At 44.4% G+C, this 22,643-nt stretch overlaps 1 protein-coding gene across 1 annotated transcript in view; it reads right to left on the bottom strand.

Annotated features, from left to right (window-relative positions):
- The window catches only part of PAMR1 (peptidase domain containing associated with muscle regeneration 1), a 48,435-nt gene that overhangs the window by 5,665 nt on the left and 20,127 nt on the right, over nucleotides 1-22,643 (bottom strand). Inside the window, exons 5-7 of the mRNA XM_022583633.3 lie at nucleotides 20,120-20,227; nucleotides 3,374-3,586; nucleotides 1,530-1,596 (exon numbers count right to left, since the gene is read on the bottom strand). Of these exons, the coding sequence (XP_022439341.2) occupies nucleotides 1,530-1,596; nucleotides 3,374-3,586; nucleotides 20,120-20,227 (388 nt within the window). The remainder of the gene's footprint in view (nucleotides 1-1,529; nucleotides 1,597-3,373; nucleotides 3,587-20,119; nucleotides 20,228-22,643) is intronic.

Genomic DNA, 22,643 nt, shown 5'->3' with positions numbered 1-22,643 from the left:
CATCCTGGGTTGCTCCTTCCTCTAGCAATGTGACCTTGGGCAAGTTCCTCACCCCCTCAGAGCCTCAGTTTCCCCATCTGTAATAAAAAGTAATAAAATCTAAAATGAAATGGTAATAATAATACGTACCTGAGAGGTTGTAGTGAAGATTAAATGAGCTAATATATGTAAAGAACTCAGAATTGTAACGGGCACAGAGCAAACACCCAGTAAATGCTAGCTATTTGCCTTGCATTTAATCCTTAACAGTTCCCAGAGACAAATGTTACTGTGATCACCCTTACTTTTCAAAAGAGGAACTAAAGGCTCAGCAAGCTTAGGAAATTGCCCAAGAATACCCAGTGCTAAAGAGAGATGACAGCAGGTCTTGAACCAACTGATCCAATCCATTCATTCATTCACTCATTCATTCAATATTTTGGGGGTGTCCACCATGTGGCAGGCACCGTTCTAGGAACTAGAAGTTCAGCATGAACCAAACAGAAAATGTTCCTGCACTTACAACTTTCACATTTTTTTGGTGGGGTACAGGGAGACAGAAATTGAACAAATAAATGAACAAAATGTCAGTAGGACAACAGGTGGAGATGGATGCCAAGGTGAAAACTGGAGAGCTCTGTAAAGGTCAGAGAGCGCTGGCTAAAGAAGTCAGCTCAGCGGTCAGGGTGGAGGTGGGGTTGCTATTTTTATTTATTTATTTATTTTTTGGCGGTACGCGGGCCTCTCACTGTTGTGGCCTCTCCCGTTGCGGAGCACAGGCTCCGGACGGGCAGGCTCAGTGGCCATGGCTCACAGGCCCAGCCGCTCCACAACATGTGGGATCTTCCCGGACCAGGGAACAAACCCGTGTCCCCTGCATCGGTAGGCGGACTCTCAACCACTGCGCCACCAGGGAAGCCCTGGGTTGCTATTTTTAAAAGGATAGTCTTGGAAGGTCTCTCTGCAGGGAACTGAAGGAAACCAGGCACTAAGCCTCGTTGAAATCAAGTGGAAGCAGGTTCCTTCTGGAGCCATGGGTGTAAGGTTCCGTAGCTGCCACCAGGGGTCCCCACCTCTATCTTTCCAGGAAAAAAGCTGGGTGGGTGTCCCTGAGGCCTCACATCCCTCGTCAGGGGCAAGTCATTCATCTCCGGCTCCTGGCCCCACCAGCCTGCCTCATCTGATTGGTCACTACCAAGAACATCTTCCTAAGCCACAGCTGGCTGCATAATAAATACGTAGTAATTTCAGGAAGACTCGAGTATTAAAATCCAGTTCCTCAAAGACCATCTTAAAGTCTGGCTTCCCACCACCACTTACTTTCCCACAATCCAGTGAAATCTGTGCATCTTCCAACAGTTGCTACCTCTTGGCTAAAGGCAGCTGGCTAATAAGTCTCCATCTAACGAGCCCTATTCTTCCTTGGCCAGTCAGCACTGAGTGTCCCTAAGAAACCTCAGACTGTCTTTGGCCAAACACCAGTGGGGAAAGGGGGTGGGAGAGGAACGTTCATTCGCCTTTAAAGCAGAGTTCAGGTGTTTCAGCCTCACCTTGACTGAACCTGCATTGGAAGAACTCTCCGTCTCACCAGGTCTGAGATCTTTGGTTCTCGACAGGCTAGGAAAAAAAAAAAAAAAAAGACAATGCTGCATAATCCTTTTCCATATTAACTGTTCACATTATTCAGTTCAGATTCATACCTGACCACCCTTTCTGGAGACCAGTGCACATTCCTCAGGCTTTCAAAGGGAAGATACATTAGCCAGACGTGGACAGCTCGCTTAGCAAAAGAGCATGCTGAGTTTTATCTAAATTGGCAACCCCCTTTGAAGAACCCAAGTAGAATAAACACCTCTGCAGAGCTGCTCCCCCCAGGAGATATGAAACAATGATAATGAATAGATTAGGATTATCTGTTCACATAAATAGTATTGGTGAACTTAATCAATACAGAATAAAAGCCAAGATCAAGGTTCTAAAATATAGCCCAGCATAGTGAATCACAAGGCTCTCATTTAAAACCAGACAGCAGTGTCAACCATCAGTAAATCTTGAGTAACTGATTCCTCCATGTCTCTGCAACTAAGGCTCCTAAGGGTCCTTTGAGGGCAACTCAAAGCCCAGTTTAATTTTTTTGAAGTCTCTCTTTCTTCACAAGTGAAAAGGAATCCTTCCCATCTCACTTTCCCAATCAAGCAGCCAACATTCGTCTAATTAGCAACCTAGGGAACTCTGCTTGTATTAATTTGTAAGAGAAGAGTTGACAAAAATCTCCAAGGACATATGTAACACCGTTTCCATACTTAATGAAATCAAGAATCAGAGTCTGTGCTGGTGAGGATGAAGCTTGCTCCTGGCTAAAGTCTAAAGTGATTTCTTCCTTTCACAAATCTTTCTTTCGTTCCTTTTCCCATGATTCAGGTTGTTGACAAACACTCAGAAGGGAAAGTGGAGGACTGAAGCAATTATCTGGATAATCTAGGCTAAGGATATGCTTTTCTTCCCAGGAAACAGCTAGATAACTGTGACCTGCCACCAAAAGGAGAGGGGCTGTCGACCTGGAGCAACTAGGGAATCAACTCAGCAAGAAACTGTGCATGCCCACTCTCAAGTGGGGTAAGGTCCAAACTTCCCTATGCAACGTTCCATTCGTTCTGGTCCCCAACTACCTTTTCAAATGTCCCTCCCAGATTCCAGGACTGATTCACTTTTTGTTTACCATGATTCTTTCACTTCTGCCTACACCACCTTCCCTTTGTCTTCTAAGCGGAATATCATCCCAACTCCTCTTTACCTCTATAAATCCTTCCCTGCTTCCCAGACAGGTTCCAGTGCTCTCTGCTACCTGCAATCGTCCCTGTTTCACTTCTTCTCGGAATATACACCACTCATTTGTTCTATAACTCTCCTTTGAACGTCCAAGGGTTTACTGTCTTTTTAAGATGCTTTTAAACATCTTAACATCTCAAACCTCCCTCCACATAGGCTGGCAGGGATGATGTGTCTATTGCGTTCTTTTATTTCTTGCACTAATTTAATATTGCATAGAGTAGATAAATGTAGCCATATAAATGCATTTTAATTGCTTCAAATCTATGCTTGGGTTTGCATGTATAAAACTCAGCCTTGTCATCTTTCCTAAACCGCTCTGTTAACTACATCACTCTTCTTGATCACATCAAGACATTGTGATTAGGATAAGCAGGTCCTTTGGCGGTTCAAAAAAGAAGCAAATGTTTTATGGATGATTTCCAACCTAAAAGTAATGTATGGTTCCAGTGAGAACTTAAGATAGAAGGCATTTTTCCAGGGGCTCAAAAACATGTATGAGAGCTACCAAAATGTCCAGCAACTCCATCTATGTCTACAGACTTCAAAATTATTTGCAAGTTACCTTTTATGCAGATGGGTTGTTTCCCCGACCACTCTCCATTCTGCTGGCAAGTTCTCATCTCATTGCCACTAAGAACATAGGAGTTGTTACAAAAGAAGGTCAAGACGGTGCCAATTTTTGCATAAGGCCCATTGATAAGCTCAGGGCCTCCTGTAATTTTCTTGTACCCATTGACTGGGTCCCCAGGGTCTGAGCAGTTTCTTTCTTCAAGGACTGAAAGTGGAAAGAAAAGGAGAGCTATTAATAGTCTGAAGCATTCCATTTTAGCATCAAATCTTTCCAAGTCTCATTGAATTAAAAACGCAGTGATACAGAACCTGCTAACAATGGTACTCAAAGGAATTACTAAGAGAAAACTCATAATAGAAAAATGCATGCATTAGACATATCTTCCCCTTGCTTTTACGATTTATTCTTAAATTGAGAAGTGTTTCATCCCAGATACAAATAAATTTGACACTACAACGGTCTCTCATATAATCATGTTCGTTTGTTTCTCAAACTGTGGGAGATGGCCAGGCCTGGACAAAATACACATTTTGCCTAAGTTTTTATGATCAGTATACAAGGGTTATTGGCTTTCAGTGTTGTAATATCATCTCCTTCGTTCCCTAAAGCTTAGGCAATTAAACCAGACTATTCAGTTTCCTATTTGTGTTGTACCCAGAAAGTAGAACAGATTCTAAACGAGTACATATATAAATTTAGATTTTATATTTCATCTGCTGGAACATTAGTGTGTTAGAAGTTGTAATTAAAGAACACTAGAGGACAATATAAATTCAGAGATACAACAAATTCCCTTGATCTCCAAATATAACGTTCCATCTAAACATTTAACAATATTCATTACAAAGATACCTCTATTCTCTAATTCATGTTGCACAGCTACTTAGAGTAAAACTGGCATCACCAGCTATTCTAAGCACTGAACAGGATATTAGATATATCCTGGAAATATTCTATCAGCTAGATAACATATTTTTCTCAAATGGATTATGGCAAATTACTGAATATTACTTGCCTAAGGACACAGAGTAAGTCCCCTGAAGAATTCAACCTTTAATTACTGAGTTTGGGTACCAATCACTCTATCAGCCTCCCTAGTCTCTTTTTAATCATTTTTTCTAAGGCACAGGTTCATTCCCCACGCAATACAATTATGCACTGGACATGCTTTACTTCCCATAAATGTCCCAGTTACCTTTCAAACAACTTACTTGCTTGCCTCCAGGCAAGAAATTAATGTCCATTCATATAATACTTCTACAATATTTGAGAATTAAAAATTTATGAATATTCCTCTGTGCAATTTGGCAAGGTTGCTAATATTGTCCAAGTTTCTGGTTTGTCTGCTCTAAGACTGCCTGTAGCTCACATGACAGATGATCTCAATGACACTCTGTGTGTTTTGGGCTATGTACTTTGAGCAGTTTCCCTGAGGGTTGACTCCAAAGCCCCATTTTAAGTGTCAAAAAAGGACCTCACTGAGTGAGCTGTTTAAAAAAGTACTGAAATGCGGGCTTCCCTGGTGGCACAGTGGTTGGGAGTCCGCCTGCTGATGCAGGGGACACGGGTTCGTGCCCCAGTCCAGGAAGATCCCACATGCCGCGGAGCGGCTGGGCCTGTGAGCCATGGCCACTGAGCCTGCGCGTCCGGAGACTGTGCTCCGCAACGGGAGAGGCCACAACAGTGAGAGGCCACAACAGTGAGAGGCCTGCGTACAGCAAAAAAAAAAAAAAAAAAAAAAAAACTGAAATGGTATAGTGAGGGCAATGCACTTTTCTGAAGCTTCAAGTGGACTCAGAAAGTCCCCCAGTGCTTATATTTCCAGGAATCCCTCTATGATGCGAGAGCAAGCATTCCATATTGCTTCAGTAATGGGGCCACCTTCTTATAGTACAGACTCATTCAATGCTGAACATGTAGCCCAGAAACAACCAGCAAGAGGCCACAGACTTCAATCATCTCAAAAACATGTGTTATACATGCAAGTTTTAGAAAATGGAATTCACTGTCAACATAAAAATCAGGGCATTTCTCACAGAAATCTGTGTTCCTGGCTTCTGACAAAATTCAGTTCCAGAAACCCTGGGTCTGTACGCTCACACGGCAAGAATCAGCTGGTGTGGGGAGGAGCTCCCTGCCTGGACTGGACCACACAGCCTTGCCTCGGCCACAGGCCCCCAGCGACCAGCTGCCTGGCTCTGGCAGACACTTGAATCTGGGGCCTGTTAGGCTATATCAAAGGGCTATGATTTGTGTAATTCAAGTGTAGCTCCTCATCCATTTTGAGCTTTGCTTGCTAGAGCTCATGGCCAAGAACGATCGGGTGATACTTAAGACTCATCCTGGAATACTGAAAGAAAACGAACTAGCCTCTAGCCACGTCAGTCTCAGCAGAAGGCAAGAAGAGGCTTCTACTGTAAGCCTAATTGTTGCATTTTTCTCCTCTTAGAAGTAAGTAGCTTCCTGGTCCAGTTGGCTCCCACTCCATGATCTCCTACGTGCAGGATTCTCACGGATCCTATTTCTGTTACATTTCATGTGCGTTTAACTGGCAGGAACATTGGAGAGTTCTCGAGCTCTTGGAGGTAATAAAGCCTCAGGACAATTCAGCTTCTTTCTTCCTCTCACTGAAGAGGCTTTAAAAGAAGATTTAAAGGGAAACGGACTCAAGATATCCAAACAGGTCTGCCCACGGCTGAGGAATTCTGCCATATTTCTTTCTATAATTCTTAAATGCCTATTCCTTTATAACGTGATGTGTCTGAAATCAGGTCACATGCCTACATTTCCTGTAATATTTCTTTACTCCCAATCCCCAGAACAGCTATAATTAAATCAACGGTGCACCTTAAACTTGCTAAAATCTTAGAATGGAGAACTATTTATTTGGTTTTAAGTTATGCTCATGAAATGTCACCAGGGTTGAGCTGAATGATGCTTCCAAGTGAGGGTTCAATGGAAGGTGAGACTGTATGGCTGAAATTCAAGAGAAATGCAGACATTAGAAACAGATTCATAAAGGATTCAGATAATGTAGTTGTCTGACACTACTGAAAAATAAATAGACCGAATATATTCAAGGAAATAAAAGACAAAATTGAGAACTTTGGTAGAAAACTGAAAACCTTAAAAAATAGCCAAAGGAGAAATCTAGAACTCAAAAAGTTATAATGACATAAAGTAAAAATTCAGTGGCTGAGTTTAATAGCAAACCGTATACAGTGTAAGGGGATTAACAAACTGAAAGATAACTTCAAAGAAAAGGTTCAGAACAAACCCCAAGACTCAAAAAGGTGAAAAATGTAAGGAAAATGTAAGGATACAGTGAGGAGGTTAATAAATACGTGTAATTGGCATCCCAGAAGAAGAGAGAGAGAATGGAGCAAAACCAATATGTAAAGAGATAATAATTGAAATTTTTCTGATGAAAGACATCAACCTACAGATTTACAAAGTCCCAAACCAGATAAATATGAAGAAAACCACACATAGACATATCATATAAAACTCTTCAAAACCAAAACCAAAGAAAAACAATTTAAGGAGCCAAAGGGTTAAAAGACTGGAAAAACATCCTTTAAAATAATTACAGTCATTATCTCTGGTTTCTAACGCTGAGAATGTTTTTTGCTTCTTTCTACTTTTTTTTAGAAGTTTTATAATCAGAAAATGCAGCCATAAAAGTTTGTTATTATTTTTGTTGTTGTTTCTATTGTTATTATTTTTTAAAGTACCAGGCAAAATGGTTTGGGTCCTCCCCACTAAGCCTATAAATCTAGTATTAAGTCTTCATGCCTTTTTGTGTGTGTGTGTTCCCATACCCTCTCCAACCCATGCCAATCTCTTTACCATCTTGCATAATCACAGACTAATCCAACGTTCCATGAACTCAGATTTAAATGAGTTTTGTCACTAGACCCTGGTGGAAAAACAATGTTCTCCAGGATCAGATAGCTATAGGCTTAAATAATCATTTGGTCCTCAGTGTCCAGAATAAGCACACAGTAGGTGTTCAACAAATGTCTGTTTGCGGGTGGAAGGGATAAAGGCTAAAATGTATTCATTCTTCCACTTAATAAACCAGAGCCTGGGAAAATTAATTTCTCCAAGACTTGCTTTTCTCATCTATAAAACGAGATAATAACATTTTTCTGGCTGGGGTGGTTTTGAGGAGTAATTTAAACTACACATAGTCTCTAATTCCCGTTTTTGCCTTTATTTACAAAGCACCCTACTGCCTTTAAAAATCAATTCCCCAAATTCATGCACCTTAAAGAAAAACCCATAAAGGAACCTAAAGGCCCGTTATTGGGCATATTCAAGTATAAAGCAATATTTTTTGGCTTCTTGGTAACGTGATGGGCTTCCAGATCTGGGTCCAGTGTGTTGATTCAGACTTCTGGGTACCAACCATGGTCTCTGTACATTCATCTATTTTAATCCTGTGTAATGAAGGCTTAAAATTATATTCCTATATCAAACATCTACTGGGCATTAGTCTCTCTTCCTTCTGTACCCTCTCCTATGATGTTTCTTTTTGCTTTTTTGGTTTTTTTGCGGTTCGCAGGCCTCTCACTGTTGTGGCCTCTCCCGTTGCGGAGCACAGGCTCCGGACGTGCAGGCTCAGCGGCCATGGCTCACGGGCCCAGCCGCTCCGTGGCATGTGGGATCTTCCCGGACCGGGGCACGAACCCGTGTCCCCTGCATTGGCAGGCGGACTCTCAACCACTGTGCCACCAGGGAAGCCCTCCTATGATGTTTTTGAAGAGAATTCTAAGACTTCCTCTATCCATCCTTTTCTCTCCCTGTTTAGACTTCTACCTGTTGGATTCATAGAGCATCTGTGTCTCAAAAGAGCATCTCCCCAGGGTTAGATTTCCAAACTCCCTCTCTTTTACCCCTGTGGGTTCTCTGGTTAGAAACCTTTGTATCTCCCCACTGAACAGACTCATGATTCTTTTCTATTTGATTTTTCAAGAACTTTGGATTTCATTTCTCCTCAGTAGGATGGATGTTTTTCCACAAAGCCAAATGAGAATTTAAAACATCTGCATCTCCGGTGTGAAGGACCATCAAGCTCTTGCTTTTTGCTAAGTAAAATATTATTATATAATTAGTAATAAATAGCACATTGTCCTGTTACTTTTGGGACTCGGCCCAGGGATATGAACACGTTAAGTTTAGCATGCCTTTACAGTCTATCTTTCGAACAAAATAGTACTTGGGATGCATTTCTATGGATACTGTTTCAGATAAACATTTAAAGAAAGTCCTTCCCTCGTTTTCTTTTTTTCTCAGGGCAACAGTATTAGGCAGTTGGCTGTGATACCACAGCCAGGTTGGCCAGTGATCACTACTGGTGCCCCATCCAGGTCTCCTTGTATCCTTTTACCAGCTCAGCTTCTACAGGTGTACTTTGCTGCTGAGAGCTGGCACCTGCCACCTTCACAGGACTGCCCCTTGGGCATGGGCACCATCTTGCCCATGTGAAGAGCTAAAAAAATGCCTAGGTTTTTGTTCCCTCATGCCCACCCCAGGGTTGGCTGTAGCCAGTGACTGATGGGTGTGGAAGTACAAAAGCCCAACTCCTGTTTCTCGAGGTGTAATTTACACTTCCCAGCACCCCACAGGATCAGGCTGAGTCTGGGCATTCAGTTGAAATCACTCGTGCTGGGTTTTTTCCTCTTTCCTATTTTGCTTCTGCAATTCCCTTACTGGTTGATCCTGAGAGTACTTCCTTTAATAAATCACTTGGACCCAAATGTGGCTCAGGGTCTGGTTTAGGGAGAAAATAAGCTAAGACAGCTCTGCTGTTTTCTTAGCCCTGAGTACCAGAGCCCCTCATGCCACCCTAGGGCAACACTCCTGGGAGGTGATGAGACCCGAGAGAGGTTGTTATCTCAGCCCTGGGCATAGGGCCCTGTTTGCCTTTCAGCACTCCTGGGAGATCTTGAGGAGGATGACTGCAACTAGAAAGGCTGCGTCTCATCAGAGGGTCTCCAATCTCATCAGAGGGTCTCCAGCCTCCACAGATATCTCAGGCTCCAGCATCCCACCCCCACCCCTACCAGCAGGGCTGTTTTGACCTGAAGGGATCAGGTGCTCTAAGACAATGGACTTCCCTAAGCTAAACAGTGTAGACACGGAATCCACCATCCAAGGATTCTCCCTGCTGATTTGGTGCTGTCTGTGGGAAGCCAGGGACCTTTTTACAACCCTGGGGTATAGAACTTCTCACGGGCCTGAATTGTGGGTCTTAGATTTAAGTTCATTTAAAGCAAATAAAGTTGTATCTTTTTCTCCCCTGATTGGTGCACGAAGATTCATACCCAATATAAAGTAGCTAATGTGACCAGGTCCAGAAGGTCTATAAGAAATGTACACAATGATGAAGACGTCAGGGAGTAGTAAGTCAGGATAACGTAGAGACGTTTTAAGGAAAAGTAGCTTTTTGGTGCACACAAATAATACCACGTTTTTGTGCCTTCTTGTCAGATCAACTATATTGACTATAAGAAAAGGAAGTTCACACTCTTCATCCCTAATTTAGGGAGTGGACCCACTTTCCCATTCCCCAAATAATCACAAAACTCAGGGAGCAGTTCCAGCTGTGGCAAGAAAACATACCTCTTGCTCCATTATATTGCTCTCTACCAGTATATCCCTGTTCACAAACTATCTCCTTGTGAATGAGTCTAGAATTTCAGTATGATACACCAGACTTCAAGAATATTTGTCTTTTCCTTTGGTCTCAAAGCTGTAAGTTCAAATTTGGAGACAACATCTAGAAAAAGCCCCTAAGAACCAAAGAATCCAATCACCGCTTTGCCTTTTGGAAGCCCTGTAAGTCTCTCTGTAGAGAAAGGCTGGTGAAGTGCTGCTGGCTGTCCATTTCGTTGATTAATTTTCTTGCACCACCTAGTGCTCTCCGTCACTTGTTCTTGTCCCACTTCTAAATTGTTTTACTTTAATTATCACTTATACCCTGCTTGCTTTCAGGAATGGTTTGATGTGATTTACAAAACTGCACCTAAAAAAAAGCATACTTTTTTCCTCTAATTTTATATTAATGATATATCTAGGGTAGCCAGAGAGCCACCTGGGCAAAAAACTAAGAGGACTACTCTGTCTCTTTAACAGGAGCTGGGTTTCAGAGCTGTAAGATTATCTTGAGAGTTCCAGCAAGGGAAAAAGATGTCAACAATATTCATTACCCCATTATCTAGCTGGCAGTGTGAGCTGGGGTGTTAGTCTCAATCCTTAACATACTCTTGGTATCCACCCATTCTCACTCATCAAAAAGTCAAGGGAATGATTTGTGACGGAATTAAAGTTCTGTTTGGGAAAGGCATTAACTTTCTCATCGGGACTTCCTTCACTCTGGAAACCCAACTTAACCTGAGGCCAACACCCAGAGACAACCACTGGACAGGCTCACATCTCTTCCTCACTTCTTCCTATTCAGCTAACATCTGCGTCTGGTGCCTCTGGACCCAATATCTTTTACTTCCCCAAAGGTCTCCCCCGACCAGGAATAATGATACCAACTGGTGATATAAACCCCCACTGAAAACCCTTTGGATCGCTGTCCAGCCAATGGAACCCTGCCGCCCTGATGGCTTCCAGCCTTCCGAAGTTGTGAATGAGACTGCCCGTGTGACATTATGCTTGGACTGCACACACTGCTATTTGTTCATCTGGCAGCAATCTGGAGGCTGAGGCTATTGATCTTAATCAGTATTGTCCTTGCCTTTGGGTACACTGTGTCTTTTGGATACCACTTTTCTGGTATTTGGATGGCCTATTTCATTAGACAGCTGAAACTCCCTGTGCCTAAGAGATGGGTCAGCTTCAAAACATCCTCAGAAAGTTCTGGTCTTTTGGTGGGGGTTGGGATGAATTGGGAGATTGGGATTGACATATATACACTACTATGTATAAAATCGATAGCTAATGAGAACCTACTGTATAGCACAGGCAACTCTACTCAATGCTCTGAGGGTGATCTAAATGGGAAGGAAATCCAAAAAGAGGGGATATGTGTATACATACAGCTGATTCACTTTGCCGTACAGCAAAAACTAACACAACATTGTAAAGCAACTATACTCCAATAAAAATTAATTGAAAAAAACAAAACAAAAAAATGAACTTCACACATCCTCATTTGGTAGAGCCGATGAGCAACCTACATAACTATAGAAACTTAGCTGTCTTCTACCTAGCCGATGCGCTCAGTAAGTCCTCTTAGGGCTCCCACAAATCTCAGAAGGTTTCTGAGTCAGCTCCTGGGGATGGGGCTAGGTGGGTAATAACACTAAACTACCAGGGGAAATGTCCTCCATGGCATTCATCGTTAACTTTTCAGATATGAAATACATCCCAATGAAAATGGCCCAAACAAGGCAATACTATTCTGTTTAGCCTTGGGGATGAAGAGAATGACCTTGCGGAGGAGTCCTGAGCTTCTGAGAACATGTGGGTCCTAAGAGATCCTGCCAACTTAGTAATTCTCACCACCATCACCATTACCAAAGGCCTTTCTAGAAAAAGTTGTCGCTGGGAAATGTATGGCGTGACCACTCTCCTCAGGCTAAGATTGGAATTGTTTTACAGTTCTGCCTAATGAAGGGGGAGACACACCAAAGAGCCCTGCCTTATCTCCTCAGTGCCTGGTACCTAACAGACACTCAAAAATGTCTGGCTGGATGAATCTGCAAAGTGGGGAGGATAATAGTACCTACCCCAGGGGGATGTCGTGACAATGAAATGAGACAGTGTCACATAAAGCACAGAGCTTGACCTATATTGAGAATCGTGAGAATAACTACTGTTGTAATTTTTAATACTTGGATACCAATAAGGATGTCTTGTGTTTTGCAGAGAGGAAGCTTTCACCTTCTGAAGCAGGGTGAGGGACAGGTAGTGAACACCCCACAAGGCAGGAGGCTTTAAGGAAAAGTGGGAACTCTGTAGCCTTTGTCAAGGGGCTGGAGTCTCAGGGTCTGTGACAGCAGGGATGTTTGTTTCCGTCAGAAGTTAATTCTGCTTTGCTCTCAAGTTCTTCTACTCTGCATCTTCCTCCCACTGCCCTGCATGGGCATACAGTCCATCCCAGCTCTAATGGGTTACCTCTTAACCCAAAACCAAAATAAAATCCACCCCCTGCATTAAGTCCTGCCTCAGTGACCACGTCTGCCAAAGCAAAAGCCAAGGGGGCCCCAACAAGAAGCAGGCAAAGTCTTAGTAAAACAATGGTGGACGTGGCCCATTCCACACTCATGGGCGCTCCACCCCAAACTCTTGGAGACAGTCAGGCTGGAGAGTTGTTTAGGAGGCCTGACCTGTCCTCTTATTATTTGGCTGGAATGCCATCCATAACTAAAACAACTACTGACTAGCAAAATGCATCCCTTATATACCAACCCCAATCACCTTACTCTGAATGAGAAGAGGCAATGCCTTGGTTAAGAGGCCACAGGCGCATGGAGCCCAGCAGAGTTAACACTAAAGTGTCACTGGGTCTATGTAGACTCAGAATTACCAAGAAGGAATGATCCAAATGAAAAGGAAAATTTCCCCTAAATTATAAAAGCAAACAAACAAATACCTTGATAACTATACAAGGGCAGCTTCTACTGTGTTCAGTGACCTCTTTGGCTTTCCAGATCTAAATCCAAATGAGACAGCATCCCTCTAAACATGCTAAGAAGGATGGCAGAGATTCACCTCCATGTTAGGGAGGGAGAGGAGGTGGGAGGCTCGGGTATAGGGGATGTGTAAGAAGTAAGCAGTCCACTAGCTAGTCATCTTTCCGGGCTCCTCCACTCTCTGAAGGCTCTGGGTTACCAAGTGCTGGTGGGTAACAACTACAGATTCCCCGGGACTGTCTCCCTTGGGGTTATCCCTATACCCCTCATACCCTCTCAGGGCAGACTGTGTATTCTCTTTTCTACCCTGTTACTCTAATAAAATATGTAAGGGATGCTCTGGAGCTTTGGTTTCCTGCATAACCACAGGGGACTGACATACAGGCCACCCCATGTTAAATGAGTGACCATTAAAAAGTCCCATGAGAAAAAAAGGAGGCTGACTAGATAACATGATGCTTGGGGCAACCTGCTCTGGAGTTTCCCAATCTAGTTCCCCCTGACATTACTCCACTTATCACCTCTAACAGCCCCTTCCTGGCTGTTCTGGCTCCAAAGACTCCCCATCCATCATGGCAATGTGCATGTCTTCTCCTGGGATCCAGGGTTCCTTTATGACAATGGCACTGGCAGTATCTACCTGTCCTTTAAAACCCGATCTTTCTTGCCTGGATACTGGGGTAATGGTAGCAATACTTAGTGTCTGGCAATGATTCAGGAGGAAGAGTTCACAGAGAAAACTTAGAAAGTCTTGTGAGAATTTTCTTAAACCCTAAGAAAGGTTTGTCATGATCATCTAGTTTGTAGAAACTAGTGCTGTTACCCTAACCCCTTGTCTAGAGAATCCCTGCTTTCTGCCAAACTTTGAAATGGCCACATGGGGCCAAAAGTAGTAATAAGAATAACTGCTTCTATTATTCAATATAATAACATCAATATCAATATATAAGTGCCTTACATGGATCATCTCATTCCATCCCTGCCATCACCCCTAAGAAGAATTAGATAATATTTTCCTGGAATTTATAAGTGGCGAAACTGAGGCTCATAGGAGATGAATGACCTGCTCGAGATTTACTGGGCTGGTTAATTGCAGGCTTAGAACCAAACCAAAGTCTTTCTGACCAGAGTCCAAGCTCTTCACCCAGGATTGCATCATCTCACTGTGAACAAAGGTGCACCTGTCTTCCACATGTTAAGGATGAAATAGGCCTTTAGAACTGCAAAAAAGCCAGTGAAATAGTTCCATTTTTACCATACCTCCCCTAAGAGATCTTACAAGAATTTGCATTAATTCCAGCTAACCTGAGGCACGTTATTTATCTGTGATGGGAGAGGCAATTGCGACCCACTAGGGGTCTCAGTACATCCTCACTGCATCAGTGTTAATGTCTCCTTGAAAACCCCAAAGTTCCCAATCACTTATTCTGCTGAGAAACGCGGGTTGGCCCTTTGAAGCTGAAGTATAAAGTGTGCCTCTCATCCTGGGCTCTTTTCTTCCCAGTCCTTGGGACAGGCTAGTGGGAAACCTTCTGATGCTCCAAAACCCCGATGAATCCAGAGACACCATTTTTCTTTAATTGGTGGAAGCCGATTCGTGTTGTTCAAAGGCGCGTCAGAGCCTGCAGTATGAGCATTGTGCCCCAAGATTTAGCCCGTTTCATCACCCTTCATTAGGATGCAGAGGGGAGACCCCGGCACCGTCAACTGGGCCAGAGGAACAAAGGCAACATGGAAACTGGAGCGGGGCAATGAATCCCTCGCTCTCCACTTTTTCAAAACAAGATTCCGACCGTTTACTCAAGAACTTATTTTGTCCTCGTGTTCCATACAAAGAAACAGGAAATTTCAGAGGGAAAGAAAGGGGCCCCAGTTTCTTACATGGTGGCCCAGGGAGGTTGGGGTCACGGAGGGTGCTGGCAGGAGGTTAGCTTGGCCCCAAAGCCGAGGAGGGGCCACTCCCCTCTTTTTGTTCTCAGAGGAGTTCACCTGGGAGCAGGGGAAGGTTGTTGCTCCTTGTAAAACAATTTGAGGAGAAGGCTGGGGTAGCCGTCCTTGAAGGCTGTCCTCGGGGCTCTTGCACCCTCTCCCTAACCGAACAGGGCAAACCTGTGTTGACAGTATCTTATTCTTCATCTACTACAACACAAAACCTGAACGAGACATCTCCCCTCAGACCCACAGAATTCCTTCTAAAATAAATCCGTTTCCAGCTTGACAAGAATAGACCCTGGCTTCTGACCTGCAAGTTCTGATTCTTATTTTGAGGACTGGCATTTAAAATGGTTCATCTTGTAAAATCTGGTAAAACCTTTTGGTGGCCATTTTGACAACAGCTCTCCAAAGTTTAAATACGTGTACCCTTTGGACTAACAGTTCAACATCTAGGAATTTATCTTACAAAAATACCTCTACATGCGAGCAAAGAAACATATGTTAGGCTATTCATTACAGCTTTCTTCATAATAGTAAAAATATTAAACGTGGTATCAAGTCCATCTTAAGGGGTGGAGTGATTATATGATTGTATAGACACCCACACAATGGAGTCCTGAGCAGCCATTTCTTTCCCCCATGAGGGAGACCAACAAGGAATGACCTGGAAAAAATATCTATGATATGAGCACGGAAAACAAAAAGTTGAAACATTGTATGTATACTTTAATCCACTTTTGTTTAAAACAGGGTTTCTCAACCTTGGCACTACTGATCTTTGGGCCAGATAACTCTTTGTGGTGGAGGCTGTCCTGTGTATTGTAGGATGTTTGGCAGCATCCCTGGCCTCTACCCACCAAATGTCAGTAGCACTCTCCCCCCTTGCTATTATGACAACCAATAAAGTTTCCAGTTTGCCAAAAGTCCACAGGGGGTGGGAGCAGGGGACAAAATCTCCCCCAGCTGAAAACATATAGACAACCTAGGCTTGCATGTCATAGAAAAAGTTTGGAAGGATACTCACCTAGTTGTTAACAGTGGTTCCCCTGGGAACCGGGATTGGTCAGGGAAAACAATGTTCTCTTTTTATTTTATACACCTCTGTACTGTTTGATTATTTTTACAAGTATATATTTCTTCTGTAGTTTAGTAGAAAATCTATTTCTATTCCACTCCCACTCACCGACATACACAGACACAAAGAAAATAAAGAGAATAGCTCATATCAAGAGACAGTCAATCGGGACTCTAGAGAGAGACAGGTGGGCTTTACCTGGGAAGGGAAGCCCTCTGGGAGGACTTGATAATGAGGCAGGATGGTAACCACAGCTCATCGATCCATCATCTGGAGTCTCATCAAGCCAGGTGGTGAGAATGGTGTCAGAGAGATTGTGGACAACGTGGAAAATGAGGAATTCTGGCCTCTGTTTTTCAATTTGACCGGGATCAGGGTCTTGCACCCTGTACTTCAAATCCTTCATTTGCTTAAAGGGTCATCTACCTTTCCACAAAACCTTTAGGAGAGCAGTGCATTAAAGCAGCAACTATGAAGTGGTTCCCCCTCATCAGATTTGGTGCTACATAAACAAAAGATGCAATTCTCATTAATATTGGCTTTGGCGCTTTTTTTTTTTTTTTTTGCGGTACGCGGGCCTCTCACTGTTGTGGCCTCTCTTTTTTTTGCGGTACGCGGGCCTCTCACTGTTGTGGCCTCTCCCATTGTGGAGCACAGGCTCCGGAGCGCAGGCTCAGAGGCCATGGCTCACAGGCCCAGCCGCTCCGCGGCATGTGGGATCTTCCCGGACCGGGGCACGAACCCGTGTCCCCTGCATCGGCAGACGGACTCTCAACCACTGCGCCACCAGGGAAGCCTGGCTTCGGCGCTTTTAAAGCCATTTTTTAAAAAACATATGCCTAGTCCAATCTGGACAATTTAGAATTTGGAGAATCCCAGAATGCTTCAGTTTCTTATTAATTTTGAAAGAATTTCCTCCAGGGAGGTTTGTTCGGTTTTTTGATATACTCATGAGAAAAACAATAAAGTAAAGTTTTGTTTTGTTTTCTTTTTTCTTTTTCTAGATGATAGACTGCTCAGGAAAAATGGTTAATGTTTGTTCAGAAATTACAAGGTAAACTGCCACAGCCAATTGTGATCATTCCCTCACTGAGTTAGTTGGAATTCATGCTGAATTTCCTAAAAGGAAAAACAGACCTAAATCTTACAAAAATAATCAAACATTTGGTCCCCTACATTGATGCTAGCAAATGGCATATCAGATATCCACCACCAATATCTTCACCCAGTCACAACTATAGGGTACTAAGGAAATCACGGTTTTTGAACAACATTTTGTAAAGTAGCTAGGAAGAATTCTCTTGACCATCTATACTGATGTTTTGAGACGGAAGGTGATTTGAGACCAAAAGTGATTTGAGACAGTTTTTGAACCAAGCTAGGAATCAGTTCATAATGACATACTTTACATGTTTTTCATCATGGTTAATTGTTTTGTTTTGTTTTGGTATTTTGCTGGATGGTATAACAATGATGAGAAGTCGGGTTTTTTTTGGCTCAAAAGCTACTCATAAATATTTTACTCAAAACTTTTGGACCAATTTCCTTCCCCCCCCTCCACCCGCCCCTCCATGATTTGATCCAGCTTCTTAAAGGCATTTTGACTAATTTGGTGATGTTTTAACTTCACTCCAATTTTACCTTTATTTATCAAAGCTCTAATATTGTACAGTTAGTTCACCAAGAATTTAAGCTTTCCTTTTTTGTTCCCCCTCTGCATCTAAAGGGTAGAGCTCAGGATTTGCCACTGTCAAGACTCCAGAATCACTCCATATACAAATTCTTGAAACAAAGGGAAAGCAACATTTCTCTTCTCTACCTTGCACACCACCCAGTGAACTTAAACGAGGCGGGAACCACAAAGCAGAACATCATTTTCTAAGAACCCGGCATAATCACACTGAGGTCAGCTGTGCCACCCCAAAGCAAGGAGTGCTTTGAGTAGAATGACGTGTACACTCAAGGACACGTTACCGAAACTGGCTTCTGTCTACATTGCTTGCAAGGCAAGTTCATGAAATTAATTGAAAAAATGCATGAACTTTATAGAATGCTGTCAGACCAGGCCCCTTATATATAGGACGACCCCAAAGTTACCTGTGCATGCTAGTTAGAAGTGATGGTAGCAAACACTGCTGGTGCTCTGTCCTTGGATGCCCTTTATCTTCTCTCCCCCGCCCAGTCTACACTGTTTTACTTCCAATGGCGTGCACCTACCAACTCTTCCACTGCTCAAGGGTTATTGGAACCACTCTGGCACACAGCGTAGAAACTTAATCACGTCCTGCTCGCCCAAGGCAGCCCTTAGCCAATCACCGATTGCAGTTGGGCTATGAAAGCCCAGCTGCCTTGCATTAAAGCCAGGACACAGTCTGAGATGTACTTCACATTCCGGAGTCCATTGCCTGTTAACACTAAGGCTGGGATTTTGCCTGAAACCATGACTCTGCTTGGCTTCCTTCCCTCCTGGCCCAGCTTCCCCACTCCCTTACCAGCTTCGCCTGGGGGCATGTCCACACACATCCGCATGTCAGGATTTGCTTCAGGGGAACCCTGCCTAGGTCATTAGCTGCCCTCCTTGGCTTTCCCCACATTTTGATTCCTCTTGTTCTTCCAAACGTCTCATTCCGTGTTGACAGCTGCAGTTTGCGGCACCTGTTTTAAGTCTCAAACTTCTGTTAGGACACACACAGGGTCTCGGTTACCAGAGACCCTTGACAGGTGATTCCTAGTCATAGTGTGTATGTTAAGCTCCTCTCTGCCAATGGTACAGTCCTGGGCACGGCACCACAGGGCTGGATGTCACCTGATGCTGGCGTGGGCAGTGGTCAGCATTTGCACCCTTCCCCAGGACAATGGATTTGCCCCATCAGATACATGTTCTAGTTTCTCCCCTCTGGCAAAAGTCTGAGTCTAATATCGGAGAAGAGTCATGATCTGCCTTTCAAGAACATGAATTAGAAACTTCTACCTGCTTCTGAGTGAGTTATTCCTTTGTGTTTGTTTCTTCTTGTTTCTGCTGTTTGGTTGAACCAGGGTTAATGAGGGCCACTGTAACTGAGCAGGACCCTATGGACCCTTCCCGGGACAGACTCCCCCCCCCCCCATATCCTCCGCTGTAGCTCCTCTCTGAAGTACCTAGGTAAGAGTATCTGGTGCACACTTCCTGAGTTGTTTTACAGATGCTAAAACCGCCACCAAGTGGAAGAAATTAACTACTTGATGATCATGGGCATGTAGCTCCCAGACCTACTGGCACCTAAGGACTGATAATGTTAATCCCTCTGACACCACTCTGTTACCTCACCATCAACTGATCAGAGAATTGTACACGAGCTGATCACATACCCTGTGACCCGCCCTCCCTCACCTGGCCTTTAAAAATGCTTTGCTGAAACCCTTCGGGGACTTCTGGCTTTTCCTAGCCCTAGCTGTCCTGGACTCCTTGTAGGGTGCCCTATGATAAATGCCGCACTTTCCTTCACCACAGCCCGCTGTCAGTAGATTGGCTTCACTGCACGTGGGCGAGCAGACCCAAGTTTGGTTTGGTAATACTACTATGGTTCTGCTTCTGACTTGTGTCTGAGAGTGTGGGTGACTCAATGGGACAGCCAGGATACAGCTCAGGCAGGAGGTGGGACTTGAGTGGTGACAGCAGAAGGGGAGCCGTCCTAGAGAACGATGTGTGGAGTTCCATAGCTGGCATGACTCCAAAATTTGGATCCTGGGATGGACAGGGAGTTCAGACTCTGGGCCCCAGGTGGGTGTATGATGGTGGCTTTCTACTGTTGACACTTTCTCACTGTGTTTGAGCTTGGAATATTATTCAAGGCCACTGAAGGCGTATCTTTTTGAGAGGTATCTGCAGCAGTTGAGGACAAAACTCGGTGGTTCCACATCCTGACTCAAAGGTAGCCCAGCCCTCTTGAGATCCACTCAATGGCAAAGCCCACATTATCCACCATCTTGGAGGGACCATGGTAGACAGCAGGGAACAACGCCCCCGGCAAGCTCCCCAAACCCTCTCCATGCCAGCCCCACGTGACACCTTAACTCCCACTCCGGAGGCACACTCACGATTTTCACAGTGCTGCCCGGTGTAGCCTGCCAGACAGGCGCACTTGTAAGATCCGGTGTTGTCAAGAAGGCAAGTGCCATCATGGAAACAAGGCGACGAGGAACACGCTGTAAGAGAAAAGGCAACTTCTCTCAGTGCCCCTGTGCAGTGAGTCAGTTTCTTCAAGCCTCCGGTCTTTCACTTGTTTGTCAGTCTTCTTGCAATTTTTTACCTCCTTTTATCGATATCATGTTACCATTGTTTGAGGTTGCCTAAAACAGCTGCTCATTAACCAAATGCTGCTGATGTTATCTGATGTTTTCCAAGGACCCAGAAGTATGCTCCAGACACTTAAGAGTCTGAGACAACACACACAGGCGCACCACACAACTAAAGCGGAGGCGGGCTTCACCCCCTCCTGTAGGCGCTCCGTGGGAGACAGCAGCCTTGGGTAATAGATCATCTTTTTTTTCAAGGAAGCTCAGTATCCGGGATACTGGGGGAAAGGAACCGGAAGATGATCTTCATGACACTAGTGAAAGTGTACTCAAGAAGTTTCAAACACGCATCCTGTAAATAGTAGTCCCTTGAGATACTAAGAGTTAAGATCTCAGATAGGGTGGGGAAATGCTACTGGTGTTAAATGATAATTAAACAGATTCTCTACTGCAGAACTTCTCCGAACACTCCACATTCTGAGGTGCCTTGTGAATTTCTAAGAATGTACATAATGTCCCACCTTTCACAGGCTTATCTGACCTGAGAGACTGCATTTTACAGAGTGTCCTGGGGACTATTTTTCTACAGAGAACACTTTGAGAAACACCAGTCTGCTTGTTACCCACCAATTCCACATTCATTTACCCTGGTGTAGAAATATATCACTCGGCCAAGTTCAACAAACCGAAATTGAGTGCTTGCTCTGTGTAAAGCACTGGAGGGATACAAAGTTGAACAGGAGCTCCCACTCACCAGATCAGAGCCTTTGGAAGAAGAGTAGGCAGTGACTATAAACTGAAGCATGATTCAGTTAGTGTCAGAAAAGAGAGAAAGTGCTAGAAGACATTCAGAAAAAGGCAAAGCCACAGCCCATCAGAACAAGGGAAAAGGCTTAACAGGGGAGGAGAAACCTGATAGGGCCTCGAAGGGTGGGACTTGATGGGCAGGAGTTGGGAGGTGGGTTTAGTCAGAGGGAGTAACTTGAGCACAGGCGGGACGCTTCGGGTGTTTGAGGAACGGAAAGAGCTCTGTCTGACTGTTTGACAATGGAGACCAGAGTTTCCAGAGTTCTCCAGGGGAGGTTGAAGAAGAGACCCTCCTAACTCTCCCCTCAGTCACAGGGTCACAAGCTGGCGAGCCACTGCTGCCCCCAACTGCTGACTGCCATAAACACCCCAGATGTATCTCAGCCTCAGCAGGTAGGGCGCCACCGAGGGGCAAGGATTCAGCCGCAGGCCGACCGCACCACAGCAGCAAAGCTTCTAGAACTCCCAGGCTCTGAGCAGCTGCAGAGGAGACTGACATCCCGGAAGGAGGCAGTCACACAGGAGCAACTGCAGAGAGCTCCTGTGGGACCATTCTCCGCGGGAGGAGGCTGGGGAGGGTGGGCTGTCTGCCGGTCTTGCTGAAAGGACAGGGCGGATGCCACTACTACCCGCCTCCCTTCCTGAGACTTCTGTATCACACCTTCCATAAGGAAGCTATAATGGTCAACTGCAATTTTTAAAATTCAGTATTAAAAAAACAGAACTTCCAGCTCGAGTTTATTTTGTAAAACCGATGCAATCCAATCTCTGAGGACTGAGCACTTTGTTCATTCTGGCCAAATCCTACTTCCTAATATGAACAGGACAGGAGGTGAAGTCAGACTCAGAGTTACTCATAAAGTATGTGGCATTTCCTATGTAGTTTAAGACTTTGAACACCTATTTGAAAGATGACAAAGGGAGGCTCAGGGCATGCCTGGGGCAAGGCGGCTACTGAGGGCTTCCTCTGTACCAGACACTGTGCTAAGCTCTTCATCTGTTCTGTCTTCCAGCACCTCCTTAACGGAGCAGGATCTAGGGTTATGTCCTTATTTCCTGATTAGGAACATGAGGCCCAGAGAAGTAGAACTTGTCCAAGCCACACGGCTTAATCTGCTAGGGACCAAAGCCAATGCTCTTAACCATGAGAGCCCCTAATAGAAGCTCTAGAGCCAAACTGTACAGATCTCTGGTTCCATCCCCAGAGCTGTGCAACCACAGACAAATTACCTGGTCTCTCTGTGCTACAGCATCTAAACGGGGGAGTTAATAATTCTTAGCTCTGGTCCTAGTGAGCGTTTCTGAAATATCCCTTGCCATTTCTCTCTACCTTCTTTTTTCTTTTTCTCGGTACGCGGGCCTCTCACTGTTGTGGCCTCTCCCGTTGCAGGGAACAGGCTCCGGACGCGCAGGCTCAGCGGCCACGGCTCACGGGCTTAGCCGTTCCGCGGCACATGGAATCTTCCCGGACCGGGGCACAAACCCGTGTCCCCTGCATCGGCAGGCGGACTCTCAACCG

The sequence above is a fragment of the Delphinapterus leucas genome, chromosome 7 (assembly GCF_059928025.1).
Source record: "Delphinapterus leucas isolate spDelLeu-1000000601 "Yukka" chromosome 7, BTC_Dleu_Yukka2, whole genome shotgun sequence".
Classification (NCBI taxonomy): Eukaryota; Metazoa; Chordata; class Mammalia; order Artiodactyla; family Monodontidae; genus Delphinapterus; species Delphinapterus leucas.
The sequence above is the reverse complement of the archived record's forward strand: the minus strand, read 5'-3'. Positions and strand labels throughout refer to the sequence as shown.